This window comes from Falco punctatus, assembly GCF_963210335.1.
Source record: "Falco punctatus genome assembly, chromosome: 4".
In the NCBI taxonomy this organism is placed as follows: Eukaryota; Metazoa; Chordata; class Aves; order Falconiformes; family Falconidae; genus Falco; species Falco punctatus.
Window position 1 is genome coordinate 59,598,314 of NC_137583.1, and position 16,609 is coordinate 59,614,922.

Here is a 16,609-nt window from a genome sequence, read left to right on the forward strand (position 1 = left end):
AAAAAAAGAGTGGCAAAGAGACGCAACAAAAAAGACATTGAACAATCATTTTTAACCTGCACAGAGAAAAACCTTCTTCACTTCTGTAAAACTCAACACTAATACATCACCTTCCACAGGAGAAAAAAGTTAAATAATTCTTGTTTGCTGGATTACTATCTCAGACAACCTGTTTAAATTCATTAAACAGAATTTTAACAAGTAGACCAAATTAACAGCCTGCGTAAACTCATGAAGTGTTTATTTCTAACAATTTATGTCACAGTAATGTCCCCCTCCCTTGACAAGAAAGCACATGTATTTAAGCCATCAGCACTGGGAGTAAGTGACAGTATTACAGAAGCAATCTGAAAGTCTAAAGCACATACATGCGTATATTCCATCAGCACCTAGGCCCTGATCCTGTCCGTCTGTGCACACACCCTGGTCACAGACCCATGGGGCTGGCTATGGACACAGGCCACTGAAGCCCACCTTTCCTTACTTTACTTGCTGGCACCCTCGTTAAGGTTTCAGTGCATAAGCAGGTAAAACATGTTGACTGAATATTGTGTTAATGCAGAAACAGAAGAACAGGAGCAAAGACTTATAGTCTAGTGTACTCTTCATTTTAGAATCACTATAAGGCTTAATACTGGATAAATTACTGATTGAATGTTCACAGTCTGAAATGTCCATGCCCTCATTTTCAGTGAAAAACTGTCTTTGGCGATAATTCACCTAACATACGGGGAAAAAAGTCAAGAGTACAACAGAAAAACTGGGATCTCCTCAAAAAAACAAAGCATCACACAGATACTGTGATTGCAGTAGACTGAAACATGGTACACTTCTTACCTGAGAGAGACAGGCAGTGACTCCAAAAAAGATCTGACACGATTCTGGTGAAAAGCCATTTACACTGGAAAGCAGGTGTCAAGGATGCAAAACAATTTAAATGACAGTTTCCTGAGGGACATCAGAAGGAAATTAAACAGTGTGCACAGCACTCCTCAGCTATTGTTGTACTGGGTCTGGCTGAGCCCCGCAGCAGCCCTCACAGCGCTGTGCTTGTACTGCTGGCTAGAAGGGTGGTGATCACACAACAGTTTTGGCTGCTACTGAGCAGCGCTCGCGCAGCATCAGGGCTGTCCCTCCAACCTTCCCCCACACACACACCAGTAGGCTGTGGGTGGGCAAGATCCTGGGAGGGGACACAGCCAGGACAGCTGACCCAAACTGACCAAAGGGATATTCCATACCGTATGATGCCTGCTCAGATAGAAAAGCTAAGAGAAAGGAGGAGGAAGGGGGGGGGGGCATTCATTTTTTACAACATTTGTCTTCTGGAGCAACCACGCGTACTGAAGCCCTGCTTCCCGGGAAGAGCCTGAATATCACCTGCTGATGGGAAGTAAAGAATAACATCTTTTGTTTTCCTTCACTTCCACACATGTGACTTTTGCTACTGCTTCATTAAACTGCCTTTATTGTGACCCACAATTTCTTTTTTCCATCTTATTTTCTCCCCCTCATTCTTCTGAGGTGGGGAGTGATAAAGCAGCTTAGTGGGCACCTGGCGTTCAGCCAAGGTCAATGTACCACAATTATCAAGTATTTGACCATTCAAAAACTTTTATCTTTAAAAGCACAATGTCTGTTTCAAACTGAAGTTGTATGGATAAAAAAAAAATAATAATGTGGTGGAAACTGGATCAGGACAACTCCAATATTATGACCAATTCTGGTAACAACATAAACTTGCCTCTTCCCAGAACACCTCCCTCAGCCCATCTCAGGATGCTCAGCTTGTAGGAGTCAGTCATTAGCAAGAGCTTCCTTCCATTATCAAGAGCTTATGTTCCATGCTTAAAAATAAAGAATAATATGAAGAAGAAATTTTTACTTAGAGTCAGTAACAGACCATATAGAATTATTATGATGCACAAGAAATTCAATAAAACAAGACAGACCAAGAAAAGTGTGAAATAAAAGCTAATAGCAGACAGCTTTGAAAAACTTAAAAGTGCCCGTTTTGCATGCTTATTAAAAAGGACAGCAATTTGGTGGATGAGTTTGTTTTAAACCAGAAAGAAATAAAAGCACAGCCTTAAAAAAATGAAAAGAAAATGGGTTAGAAAGCAATACAGAAGCCAAAGGTTTCAGAAATGGCTAAGTTTGGTAACCAAATGGGGGAATTTTTGGTTGAAGAGATCTTTTGCAACCTAACCTGCCCTTTGTAATTTCCCAAAGGCTGGAAAAGTAGAAACTGTTCCCTAGCACACAGCATGACTATTACCTCCACACAAGGCACTGAACAACAAAAATACCAAGAGACAAGCTCATGTATCAAGAAAAACAACAAACCAAAGTATTAGAGAAATTAACTGCAATGAGTAGTAGGCAAGTCAGTATAAGCAACTATCAAATCTTCCATTTGATTTTTCCTACCGAGGTATGTAACTCTACACTGGAAGTCAGCTAGGCACCTGATACAGGGAGGAGGGAAGAAGTCTAGGAGCTACTGTGAGACAGAAACAGAAAATACCACACCGGCATGTAACAGCAGAAACATTACCTGAAACTAACATGAAATTTTCCACCCTACTTTCAAAATTCAGCAAGACCTCTGGAAGCAATGCATATTTGTTTTCAGATACATGAAACAATATGTGAAAAAGAACAGTGAGAATTTATACAGACCTAGTAAACATGACTTACAAGAGGAAACTTGAAAGACCAGAATTGATGTGTTTTAAGAAACTAAGATGACGCATTACCAAATCCTTGAAAGGCTGCCAAATGAAGAGAGAAGTAGTTTCTTCTTTTTCTTTTGCATGGTCCAGAACTTTTCCATTGGCACCCAGGATTCAGACAGCAAAAAGACACCCAGCACAGCAGGACAAGGTGACACATTCACAACTGAGGTGTAAAAGCAGGAAAGAAACACAAGTGTAGGCTTCCTGGGGAGGGAAGTCTGTAACTAGCTAGTTTGAAGGACCTGGAGAAAAGGGACACAAGAGCTGCAGATAAGGGGATTTTGAGAAAGCAAAAAGCTAAGGATTGAAAGCTTTGCTAGGGCCCTGAGCACTATGACTTTGGAGCAAAGAGTCAGGAACTGGTAAGCTGAGCAAATGTGTTTAAGCCCCAGAGACTGCCACTCCATGCAGTGGAAGTGTTGGTGAAGGCAAATGAACATGCTAAGAAATGAAGATGAACGGAGGAGAAAGAGGCTGCCAGTACTGGAGCAGCCAACCTAAGAGGAGCAGCTTGGGTGATTTCTGGATCCCAGCTGGGCTTGGGATAAAAGAGGATAAAATTGTAGCTGGAGGAGCCTGAGTGTGAAGAGGGACACAGCTGTAAATACCTGAGAGAAGCTGCGGTTGAAAAGGCAGCCACAAGTGGATTTTATTTTGTTTCCTTTTTAGATATAGGCACTTAACTGCCCAGTCTCGCTTTCAGCACTTTCATCCTTTATTGGAGCTCATCCTTACAATGCATTTCTTTTTGCGAATTGGAACAATACCATAAGCAGGATATTAGCTCAGCTCCTCAACTGCCTCTGCTAAAGTAATGGTTCAAAATAAGAAAATAATCTCTTAGCAAATGTATTTAGAGATTTAAATATTTTTGCATTTTTTATCTGTGTTGATAATGGTCACTACTATTTTGGCTGTAGAGATACTTCAGGAAAAGAAACACTGTGGTTCAAAAAAAAAAAATAGCACTGAAGCCCTTGCTTAGACGGTTAGTGTGTAAGCTATATACAACCACAGTTACACCTGTTTGACAATATTAACACTAAATTTAACTGTGGAGGATGAACTCAGGCTCTAATAAGATATTTATCAATGATCTGGACAAGAAGATTGAGTGCACCCTTAGTAAGTTTGCAGATGACATCAAGTTGGGGAGGAGTGTTGATCCGCCTGAGGGCAGGAGGCTCTGCAGAGGGATCTGGACAGGCTGGAAAGATGGGCTGAGGCTAGCTGTGTATGAGGTTCAAGAAGGCTCATTGCCAGGTCCTGCACCTGGGTCACAAAAACCCCACGCAGCTGCAGGCTTGGGGAAGGGCAGCTGAAAAGCTGCCTGGCAGAAAAAGACCTGGGGGTGCTGGCTGACAGCTAGCTGAACAAAAGCCAGCAGTGTGCCCAGGTAGCCAAGAAGGCAAACAGCATCCTGGTTCATATCCAAACCAGTGTGGCCAGCAGGACTAGGGGTTTGATTGTTCCCCTGTGCTCAGCACCAGTGAGGCCGTACCTTAAACCCGGTGTTCAGGTTTGGGCCCCTCGCTACAAGAAAGACGCTGAGGGGCTGGAGCGTGTCCAGAGACAGGCAGGGGGCTGGGGCACAAGTCTTATGAAGAACGGCTGAGGGAACTCGGCTGATGGAACTCGGGGGGGGGGGGGGGGGGGGGGGGGGGGGGGCGGGGGCGCGGTGTTTAGCCTGGAGATAAGGAGGCTCAGAGAGGACCTTATCACTCTCTACAACTACCTGAAAGGAGGCTGCATCGAGGTGCATGTCACTGTCTTCTCTCAATCAACAAGTGACAGGACAAGAGGAAAAGGCCTCAAGTTGCACCTGGGGAGGTTTAGATTGGATATTAGGAAAAAATTTTCACCAGAAGGGTTGTCAAGCATTGGAACAGGCTGCCCAGGGAAGTGTTGGAGTCACCATCCCTGGAGGTATTTAAAAGACATGTAGATGCGGCACTTCAGGACATGGTTTAGCGGTGGACTTGGCAGTGTTACATTAACAGTTGGACTCAATGATCTTAAAGGTCTTTTCCACCCTAAACTATACTGTGATTCTACTCTATGATTGTTCTCCCCATTCAGAGTTGGCTCAGATAAATCAAAACAGGGTTAGACTGCAGCACGGTAATGGGGTTAAACGCTAGCAACACAACAGTGAGGCACTGTAAATTGACTGGGGAGACTATGAAACCTCTACTATGGGAGGGGCCTTGTGAAACAGGAGAGAGAATGGTTTTGACAGAAGCGACCTGAAAAAGACAGATGGACCACTTGATTTCTGTAACTTCCCTCCCTTTTCCACACTTTCATAATGATTTTGTGTTTAAGATGCATGCACAGCGCATCTTGTTGGAAAAAATGACTACAGAAACAGATGTGCATTGTGTTACAAGTACACACTGCAATTTTTGAAATGAAACAAAATTATTTTTCCCCTGCTGTTGACAGACATACCAGCAATACTTAAATTTTGAGACACAGAAGAGATAACACACAGCAGGCTGACAACAATGCCCAGAGCACTTTTAAAACCTAAGACTGTATTACTGCCATTATCCAGAATACTCCAAGAAGTTCAAGTCTGATATCATCCTAAATTCTAAGGTAGAGATTCAGTACTAGATCCTTCAAAAGTGTACAGTTGTCTACTTGCTGCCTTAACATCTGCTCCTAGCACATAAAGCAGCAACAGCTCAGTATTTAACTGTTAAGACCCTCCGTTTGACTGCAGCTTGCACTCTCTAAAGAGCAGGAGTGAAACAGACAAAACAGTTACAAGCAGCACAACAATAATGTTCCAAGCAGGTCTGGAAAACAGAAAGAGGGAATAGCAAAAAAACACTCTTTTTTTTTTTTTTTCTCCTCCCAGCAACAAGAATTCTAAAGTGCTCTGACCCTCTCTCATTTGTACAAGATCGTGGAAAAATAAACCTTTCTCATTCTTGCTTTTGCTGCTATGAACAGAATTAAGAAAGAAATCACCAGCCTTCTTTATGGCACTGTAACTGAGGTTTTCACATACGAAACTGTCTTTCCTTCTTCACGAAATCTGCTTCTAGATCAATTTTTATGTTATTACCCTTCAACTGCAGGTTAGTCAGGTTTTGCAAACATTAGTTAGCAGGGAACAGGAGAACACTCTGCCTTCTGAAGTCCCCCCGGTGAAAACAACTTTCATAGTAGAATGCCAAAATGTATTTATAAGAAACAGGCAAAAAACCTTATGCTTTTATATTGTATTAAATCTTTCTACATTAAACTTCAACAGTTGACAGGCAAATACTCATCAAGTAAGTACCAGAATTGGTAAACCAACATAAAATTTTTAAGGCTTTTATTAGATCCATGTATCTGACAAAAGATGTTTCCAGGACTTGTTTCTTCAGAAATTCAATGACCACTTTGAGCATTGCATCTCCAAATTAAAACATAAACAAAAGACAAAACCATAGAATCTCAAACCTCTACCTAAACAGGGTCCAAAACCAATCAAATGGAAAAAGTAAGCTATTCCTATTAACTACTATATTTTTTTCATTATGGTAGTACCTAAAACCCTAAGGAGAGGCCGGATGCCACTGCGCTAGAAGTCGTAAAGAGACTGAAACAGAACAAAGTTAAGACTTAACAACCCATTTTAGTGAGCACTATAAGGCTCAGAATAAAATCTAAAACCACCAGGTTCTAAGGACATGAAGTGCTAGAAAGAATGAAGTCAAAGGTCTGAGACACATTTATTGCTGACAGGTGTACTAAACTTCCTTCATCCATGCAACTCAGGAATACGATACTACTGAGACCTGGTCTTTTCATTTGCCCATTCCTGTACACCCACAATAAAGACTTCCTGAGCAATAGCCATTGAGAGCTATATTCACACATTTATTGCTACAATTTAGTTATGGACTGCATCACTCAGTGGTTTTATCTGTTGATTTCTCTTCTGGGTATTTAATAACGTCAGCTTTTAAGAGTACCCTTCTGTCTGAAACCAGGGGGGTTTAAAAGACCAATTTTCTAATAATGCTACTTCTCCATGGGAAAGAAGAACACTAATAAAGCAATGCTAGATTACTTAAACTGGAAATTGTAGCTAATTCCAAACTATTTTATTACTTTTTCAGCCAGTCTTCAGGAACAGGGAGAAGGCTTACAGATGTGTAAAATAAGCAGTGGTACACTCCCATCCCGATGATGAAAGGATGATAAACACATTATTTCCAGATGCAAAAGACAAAATCCACCAGCCTAGATCACATCACAATAATTTTATTTTTTTTTTTTTAATATAGGAGTAGCTCTGCTAATTTGGATTTTGCCGTGTAATTTTGGTGCATTTTTTTCCATTTGGAAGCCAAGTTATTCATGGAAAACTTTCTTCTGCTTCAGTCAGAAGACTATCCACAACTACAGCAAGCTTTTCACACTAACTGCTGAATCCTATCTGACACATTGATTATCATGATCAAAACAGCTGTAAAGACCTCACTGTATCATTTTATCTGACAAATTCAATGCTTTCTCTTCCTACAGTTCACTCCCTGAGCTGAATTTTCTTGGAGAAGTAGAGAATATGCAGGCTATTTCCAAAACAGTAGAGACACTGCGAGATGCAAAAGCACATACCTTGAAATAAAGGTATAAAACATGAACTCTGAATCACTGAAGCACATTAAGACCCTACTTCCTAATACAAACACCTGGATTTTTGCATCTACCACCTCTTGTTTTCCATTATAGACACTACCACCTGCTAACCTCATTCCAAAATGAGATCTCATGCCTGACAGCATACCTCTCTAGTCCTGGCACTATTTATTGGAATCATCCGCTTATCTTTACTGAAATGTATTGCCCTGCTTCAGCTTTTCCATATATAGACCCTTTATCATGGTCTGAGAAAAAGATGTATGAATCTTTATGTATGATAATAGCTGCTGTCACCGTTCCTATGATGCACAGAAAAAAGTGAGTGGAACATAAATAAAGATGAAACAGTAATAACTGACAAGAAGAGGAAGGAATATGCCATCCATATGCAAGAATATATGCTCCAAACAACTCAAGAAACATAGATCTAGCCAAACGTGACCAACAAGGATCTACACCAAAGACTGCCCCAAAAAAGGGAATACTGAAACTACCTGTTTATAAGGTGTTATTTGTAATACAGTGCTGTTTGAGTGACTGTGTGTTTATACCTTACTTAATTCTACTTCTAGAAAAGGCAGAATAGGCCATTCTACCATGAACTATCATTTGCCCCCTTACTGCACTTCAGCATTTTTCCTGGATCCTCACAGTTAATTATCAACTTCCATCTTCCACCTAAATTGTTTTGAGTCCATTTGATGACAGTTTTCTTGCCAGTGCCTATTAAGCATCTGAAGTAGCCAGAAGGACAGGAAAAGTGATGTAAGACAAAGAAGCTCCAGGCACGTGCAATTTTGGCAGGCATTTAGGTATCCTATCATTTTTTTAAAATGAAGCTGTACATACTTGAAACATTCTTTAATCCCTCCATGGTATCTATTTTAACATGTTTCCTGTAGAATTGATTCAAATTTGAACTTAAAGGATACGGCAGAAGAGCTCCACAGCGAACAGACAAGATCACCCAGGAAGGCTGAAAAATAAAAACCACAAAACATTAAAAACCTCAGTCTGCATGTCCAAAATACGAATTACCTTCTAAGTTCATATTGCAGCTAGTTTTAAGATGTATCTTCCAGCTTCAAAAGTCTTAAGTGGTTCACAGGCATTGTATTTAGGCCTTTACAAAAAAAGGCTGTTCTGCTTTGTTTCTAAAAGTTAATATGAAGACTGCTCAAAGGTTGTGCAGCAATATGGTAGCTAGGTCCCTTTCTCTTGTCCTGCTATTGTGCCAGGAAAACCACTTACCGTATTATCATTCTCTCCCTTTTTCCCATTCTCCCTGCTCTAAACAAAACAAAACCAAACCCCACACAAAAAAACCCTACCTTACAATCACCACCAAGGAGTCAGGAACCATAACCTTACACAGAAAGAAGTTTCTAAACATGCAGCAATGCTGGCTGCTAAGCACACAGGTGATCTCCCGTAACTGACAGTATTCTGGGACAGAAGGGCTCAAAGGGAAACAGGGAGGTGGAGGAGAATGGAGGAGATGTAGGACAGTGGTCCCAATACAGCACAGAAGGAAGAAGGGGGTAACAGTAACATCACGTTCAGTATGAAATCACTTTTCCTCAAAAAACAGACAAAAAATATATTGTGGTAACAGTTTATGGTGTCCCAATTCTTGCTATTCTCTTTCCCTTAGAAGATGGTACAAAAAAAAAAGAAAAACATTTAATTTGTAACTCCTCAGTCAGGAAGGGGAGATTTTCCTCCCTTAAGATTTTCTCTTCCTTATTCTCTACAAGCTACCTTTACCTCCAACTTGTGTTTGCTTAATGCTTAGTCAGATCTTCTTGATTACAGATCATGCTGCAATGTGTTCAAGTCAAACTAAGTGAAACTACTGAAAGACTTGTTCTCATTTGCAAATGAAATAGCTGAGCAATTATAAGTAAAATGAAATTATTTAAGTAAATGGCATTAGAAAGCACAAAGCACTGTTATGATGCTGATGTCCTTCCTTCACACAAGAACGGCAGCAGTTTTCTTGTTTATAAGGTTAAAATTATGCCACAGAACACTTCAGACAAAGGAACTAAAAATTTATCAGCTCACCAACCATAACCATAAGGTCTCTAGCTAAGCACCTTTTATTTTTTGGAATGAATTCATACTTATACACTGTCAGGTGAACTTTCATGACATAAGCTATAAAAATTTACTACTGTCACCTACAACCATATAGAAAAGATAACCCAAAATCATCTACCCAAAGGTATTGGCAGTGAAATACTGGTGTTTCTTCTTCTAATAATTCCCATGACTTGCAGAGTCACAAGCTCAAATTTTCAAAGATGAAGCCCAGAATCTTTCACTGGAAATATAACCCAGTGGTGCCAGATAGTTACAAAATAGCAGTCTTCCAGTACCTAAAGGGGCCAACAAGAAAGCTGGAGAGGGACTTTTTACAAGGGCATGCAGTGATAGGACAAGGGGTGATGGCTTTAGACTGAAAGAGGGGAGATTTAGATTAGATATAAGAAAGAAGTTATTTTCTGTGAGGGTGATGAGGCACTGGATTGCCTCAAAAAATCTGTGGGTTGCCCAGAGCAGCTGTGGGTGCCCCATCCCTGGCAGTGCCCAAGGCCAGGCTGGACGGGCTTGGAGCAACCTGGGCTGGAGGCAGGTGTCCCTGCCCATGGCAGGGGGTGGGAACTAGGTGATCTTTAAGGTCCTTTCCAACACAAACCATTCAGATTCTATAAAAATACAGGTAATTCCAGTATGGGTAAGAAAAAAGGAAGAAAAAAAACAACTTGAAAAACTAAAATCAAGAGAATAAAAATCTATTTTTCTACAAGTTCCTATTGTTTAAAATTGGTATAGTACACATACACAGTATCAACAAAACCGTTTTGCACTTTGCCAATTATATTTTTTTTTAAAGTCACTGCAGTCTGCATTCTAAATTCAGGTCTTCCATTGCCAGAAGCTTCCAATAACCTTCCCATCAGAAACATTTCTGAAGTACAGCTAGTAGGACACCATCTCACAGATGACTAAAGGAAGAATCTGGGGAAAAAAAAACCAAACAGAAAACAAACAAACCAACAAAAAACAGCGAAGCACTGACAGATACAGAGCAACATTAGAAAGGAGAGAACAGAATTGTAGTAAAAGTCTGTCAGTCAGGATAAAAGTTTGTGTAACAAAAAATTTTTAAAGATATGTTTCATTTGGTCATCATCCAATCATGGACATTTTCTGTTAATAATAATGAAATAGATATGTCAGTACTTTGACACCATCGTGGATGAGTCATTCACCTTTACCACAGGGAGATCAAAAACTTCACGAGATTCTCCAACTTCTGGATTGTCCCCATCTTCTGAAATAATATGTGAAGCCAGTGCATTGTAAGAGACTTCCTTTGCTTTCCCAGCTTTCAGAAGTTGAATAACCTAAACCCAAAAGAGAACACGGAGAAGCCTTTTTAGCACCTTTTATTTGAGAAAAACGTTAATGAAAAAACACACTAACATGAGAGGAATGAATATCACCTTCTGTCTTAGCTGCCCTCCTGTAAGTGGCTAGCACTATTTTTGAAGTTGCCAAACGCATCCCGTTTAAAACCTGGCTGCCAATGGTTTATGCCTCTGCCATATTTTAATCATTTAAGTTAAGGATTTACTTTCCAAAATAATTCAGGCTGGGCAGAAATCTGGAAAACGTGAACATTCTTCCAAAACACATATTCCTCAAAAAACATCTCAAAACAATTATATCTCAGGCAGGGCAAGAAAGTCTTTCTTCTCACTGTTTGTTTTTGCATATGGTGGCTTTGGAAGCATTTCAATATACTTTAAAATACAAATTTGAAGTTTTAAGAAAAGGTGATCCAATGGTTACCTTAGAAAAGGTAGCACCATAATGGTACATTGCAGTCTTCATAGGAATTCTTCCAGATTTTGCTAGTTATTTACTTGGGGGGGTGGGGGTGGATTGTGCATTTCCTGTAAATGCTCATTTAACAGCTAAAAGAAGAACTCCACCTTTACCAAACACATTTGTTTCCATTATTTCTAGATCAAATCAACATGCCTCATCCCAGAGCATATAAGTAAGTTTGAAGAAGCCACCCAGCTGCTCCAAAACAGTGCAGACAGACAGAACTGAGGAAAGAACATGCCTAATACCCCCTTGGTATGAGAAGGATCTGCAAGCAAAAAAAAAGTTGTAAGCAATGCCTTGAGAAGAGAAAACGTTCTAACAAAGGGTTGACATGTTGGGAAAAGAAGTGATGGAAGGCTAAGTGATTTAGAGAAATAAGAAAAAGAAAAAAATAAAAGTAGGAGGACACATGCCCCCTAAGTTACAGCCTTAGAGAGCTGGAATTGAAATGTCTCACTCCATCGCTCTGTCCTCAGAAAACGCAAAACACCTCATAACTCACAAAGCATATCTTACTCCTGCTTTTGCAAGGCCCATATAGAAGATGTTGAAGAGCTCAGCATTCTCTCAGCTCAACTGTAGAAATGTGTGCTGAATTCAGCCATGTCCCCCAAAAATGGGACTTACTTTTATTTGAATAAAAGTAGCAGAGAAGGTAGTGGGGTGTAGAGGGGAGGAAGAGAAAAATGTTTTAAAACATTAAGGTCTAGAGTTCAAATGTCAAAATGCCAATCAAAATTATCCTCTCCTTTTTTCTTTTATTATTCAGAAATAAATAGCATTTCTCTTCATAATGATTTCGCAGAACCAAACTGATGCTCATTCTCCAAAACCTGCTGGGGACATTCCCTTCATAACAGGATGCCGTTATGAACAGCAGAGAGCAAAGCACCATATTCATCAAACAAAATATTAAGTAATTGGTCCTTCAGCAATTCCTACTTACCCTGTACGCTAAACAGGACAGAGAAAGCACTGAAAAGGAGACTCTCAAAAGGTGGTTTTGGGCTATTATAAAGCATCTATGCTAAACAGAAAAACAAGGCTGGAAAAATCACCACTCAGCGAGGACACAATTTTGGTATTTCCTCAATGAAGCACTCAACTTTACAACTGCATTTAAAAAAAAATAATAAATCAACTTTTTTCTGCAGTGGATGAATATGTGACATTATCAAATTGCAACAGAATTACTCAAAAATAACCAAGAAAATTGATCACAAGCTTGCCGTTCTTGCCACCACACAAGAACAGGAGAGAATGTTTCCATTTTGCACACAATCTCCTAAATCACAGGATACCTTCCTGCATGAAATCCAGCTAACCACAGGGTAACACAGGATGCTAGAATTCCAATGGGAAAAGCTAAATCAAAATAAAGCACTTTTGAAAACAATAGATGTTTAAGACCAGCCCCCACCACACAAGCTCCTCATCTTGCGCAGCTCCCCTGAGTTACAAGCCCCATTCAACTGGTTTAAGGGAAGCCTAAAAACAGGAGTGAATATAATAAAAAGTGAGCACACAAATCTGACAGTTTGGGAAAGAAGTTACAACTAATGAGCTAGAAGTATGAATTTCTTTATATCAAAACAATGACACATTAAACTCTGCAGAGTCTGCTTATACAAAAGGTTCAGGTAGTAAGTTTAAACATTATGAATATCATAGATGATAACTTCAAATGATTACTTAAAGTGGTGTGAAAAAAGGCCTCCTAATTTAGCTCACATCAACTTCAAAAGGCCTCCCAGATCACAGGACTTCCTTCAGTTTAAGTAGAGCCTAGACTCAAAAGTTGTATTGGCACAATTAAAGGACTTCACCTATACTAGTATTAACCATATACCTGTAAATAGAAAATAAAATGCTGAAAAGCCCCAATATGATCATTGTAAAAATCCTGCACTTCAAGTGGTAGCCTGTATGACTTATAAATGAAATTTTGGGTTTGGGGCAAATAAATTTTATCTTTGTTCTCTGCCTCTCAAATCTGTGTTGGAAGAAACAAGAGGAAGAGCTCAAAACTAAGAAGACAATAGGCATAAAAAAAATAATAATAAAACAAGAGATAACCAGAAACCAAATATCCTGCTCAAAGTCCTTATGCTGCACTGCATTACTTTTTATCTCTTTTTGTATGAAATACTGATTTTAACTGGTGTTACCAAAGCATGACTGTTTCAGCTTACATCTTTTGGGAAAGCAGGAAAAGCATTTATCAAAAAAATAATAGCTGACATCTACTCATCACCCCCTGTAAGGTGTGAGCAGCCAAGTGCACATCCCAATGGAATGGCTTTAAAGTTGAGAGCCAGCAGCCTAATTCCCCCTCATTTGCCAAAGAACATCTAGGCACAATTCCAGACCTTTGTTTCCTTTCTAGTTTATGCTGCATATTTATAGGTACTGGGTATGCAGTTAATCACCTGAATATATTACTTTTTTTCATTCTCGGATTTGTTTTGATTAGAGTGCTCACTTGTACTAGGCCTGTTTTAATATTTATTAAGATAACTGGTTTTCCATGAAACCATTTGGAAATTTAAGCTGATCAAAGTGTGCTCCTCCCCAACAGATGAAGGAGGAAACTTCTTTTCAAAATCAAGCTAGCATCCGTTTGTACATGAAGAAGTAAAAAGCACAAAATATATTTGTAACTTTTGTATTAGTAATGGAACCCTTCACTAAAAGAACTGTTTTTAAAAGCTATTTGTGGAGTTCAATTTAGAAATTCTGCTTTCTGTCTTGTTTCAAAACACAACCGATAAATACTGCTCTGGTTCAGGTTGTTCCCAGGGTACCGCAGAGGGCACCTGCAGAAGAGAGGACAAAGGCAGCCACCACAAGCTGGCCAAGAGCTCAGCACAACACACCTCCCCGCTCCGACCTGGCTCTGCAACCCCCAACCCAGGCAGGACTCAGCCCTCCCCGGTGCCTTGTGCTCCCATGGGCTCACCAGCACAGAGGCGAGCCCCTGGCCTCCATGTAACGCTGTGCCATGCCAGCAAGCCATTTCAGAAATGAGAGCACCAGAAGGAAGAGCGTTTGAACAGGCCAGCTGGCCGCCTAAACAACTCAGATCTACAGAACTTCTCAATTCGGGCATCGATCATGATGAGGAAGTGGCTCAACAGCCTCCAGCATGGCCTGATCTTGGAAGGAGCGTAGCCTGTTCTGCGCAGTGCTGTGCCTGACCTTACCAACTCCGCCAGAGCCACCTTCCATGTCTGCCTGCAACCCAGAGAAGCCATCCACAAACAGAGGAGAGTTTAGTGTACTGATAAAACTAGAGCAAATCAAAGCCTTAAGACAATGACACTGACTGCTAAGAACAAAACCTAAGTAAGAAAACTAGCTTAAGAGAATGCTTGTTTACTCACTCTATGGGAATACCACTGATTGTCTTGTGTCAACACAGAACTAACTACATGCCTTTTGGGACATTATTTATGATAGATGATATATAAGAGCACAATTAGGTTTTTTGCACTCATCTTCATACACATAATATTGCTGCTATAGATATTTTTTTTAAATACAAAAATTGTTACTCAAGCTCTAACACACTGTCAAAAATTCTATGTCTTAAGACCTTGGGAATCTTTTCCTGCTCTTTCGAATTATTCCTAGACTGTCCTTCTATTAGCATATAATCCTATTCCTATGAATAAATACCATTGCAGCAGGTCAGTGCCTACAACTCAAGTTCACTTAAAGGCCTACAAGACTCAGCAAATGCCAAGGCATGAGAGTGAAGGAACCCAACGCTGAACTAAGAAGCTGCAGCAACTACCAAAGCAGCAAAGACTTTCATTTCAGCGTGAAACACGCAGCATCTGTGCAAAGGTGCTGTCCTGGAGCCAGATACGGTGGGCTTCAAATGCTTGTCTAATGGGACAAACCACGGAAACTTTTTAACCACTGTCACCAGAGGTGACTGGACCTTATTAGCGGCCAGCCCCAGCACCCGGGGGGCTGCCCTGGGCCGGATCCATCACCGGGGGGGCTGCCCCGGGCCGGCCCCGACACCCGGTGGGGCCGCCCTGGGCCACCGCAGGCCAACCTTGCCCCCAGGGCAGCGCCCTAGGCCGGAGGGCCGGGCAGCCGCCTGTCAGCGCCTGCCGCCCCCCGCCGCCGGCGCCCCCTCGCCCCCAACGCGGCCGGGCGGTCCCGGCCCGGGCACCACAGCCCCGGGGGGGCGCACGCGGCGGCCGGAGGGCAGGGCCCGGCGGCGGTAGGAGGGCAGCGCCAGGCCAGCCTTCCCCCGCGCCGCCGGCGGCCTGTCAGCGTCCCGCGGCCGGATACAGCGCCGGGGCGGGGACGGGAGGGGCCGGCGCCGAGGGCGGGCCGGCGGGGGACGGAGCGCGGCCTCGCGGAGCGGCCGGGGCGGAGGAGCGGCGAGCAGAGCCGCTGCCCGCCCGGGCCGGGCGCTCACAGGAAGTCCCTTCGCCCGCCCCTCCTCCGCTTAGGCGGCTCTACGGGGCCTGCGCGCCCGGGCCGCGGGCTCCATGGCGGGTGGCGGCGCGCTGTCCGCGGGCAGGGCCGGTACCGCCCGGTACCCCGCCCCCCCCCGCCGCGCGCGCTCCTTCTCCCCCCTCCCCCGCGCCGCCCCGGGGGCAGCAGGGCGCGTGCCGCGAAGCGCTGCGTGAGGCTCGAGCCCGCGTACGGAAACGTCGGGGGAAGGGGGGTACAGGGAGCTGGGCGATCCCACAGTGCCCCCCCGGGGGGTTGCGAGAAGGAGCTGAGGGAAGGGGCGAGGGGGAGGGTGACCCAGTACCTTGGGGTCGATGTCTCCCACCACGAAGAACTTGACATCTTTGAACATCTCCTCCGGGACTTTCAACTCCTCCTCGTCCGCCGACATGGTCCCGGCCGCCGACACGGCGCCCCCCCGCCACCCCCTCCCCGCTGTCCCCCGCGCTCACTGTGCAGAGCCGCCGGGGCCCGGGTCTCCCGTCCCCTCCCCCCGCCGAGCCGCCGAACCGCGCGAGCAAGGCGCGCGCTGTGGGACACACCATCCCCCGCCGGGACTCAGGGAGGGTAGAAGTGGGAAGGGAGAGCCGCCAGTACAAAACGACTCCCCCCGCCCGATCATCCCCTCCCCGCTGCCGCAGGATAGTGCCCACTCCTGACGGACGGGCGCTATCTCCGCTTCTCTTCCTCGCTCCGAACCGGACCGGGAACCAGCATCCGGGTCCGAAACTCCCCCCGCACGGAACGCAATGGACTCGCCCCGAACGACAGGGGCGGGCAGCGGAGATACTCGGACCCGCCCATTGGCAAACAGGCGAGGGAAGGGGGAGGGGAGCGCACCGCCC

At 43.2% G+C, this 16,609-nt stretch overlaps 1 protein-coding gene across 3 annotated transcripts in view; it reads right to left on the minus strand.

The window, feature by feature from the left end:
- The window catches only part of PAXIP1 (PAX interacting protein 1), a 40,202-nt gene extending 23,593 nt beyond the window's left edge, over window positions 1-16,609 (minus strand). Inside the window, exons 1-4 of one of the 3 annotated variants that reach the window (XM_080383695.1) lie at window positions 16,069-16,609; window positions 10,664-10,798; window positions 8,318-8,361; window positions 838-901 (exon numbers count right to left, since the gene is read on the minus strand). In XM_080383695.1, coding sequence (XP_080239821.1) covers window positions 838-901; window positions 8,318-8,361; window positions 10,664-10,798; window positions 16,069-16,155 — 330 coding nt within the window. In that variant the 5' untranslated portion in view covers window positions 16,156-16,609. The remainder of the gene's footprint in view (window positions 1-837; window positions 902-8,317; window positions 8,362-10,663; window positions 10,799-16,068) is intronic. The other 2 variants (XM_080383693.1, XM_080383694.1) reach the window with 2 other exon arrangements.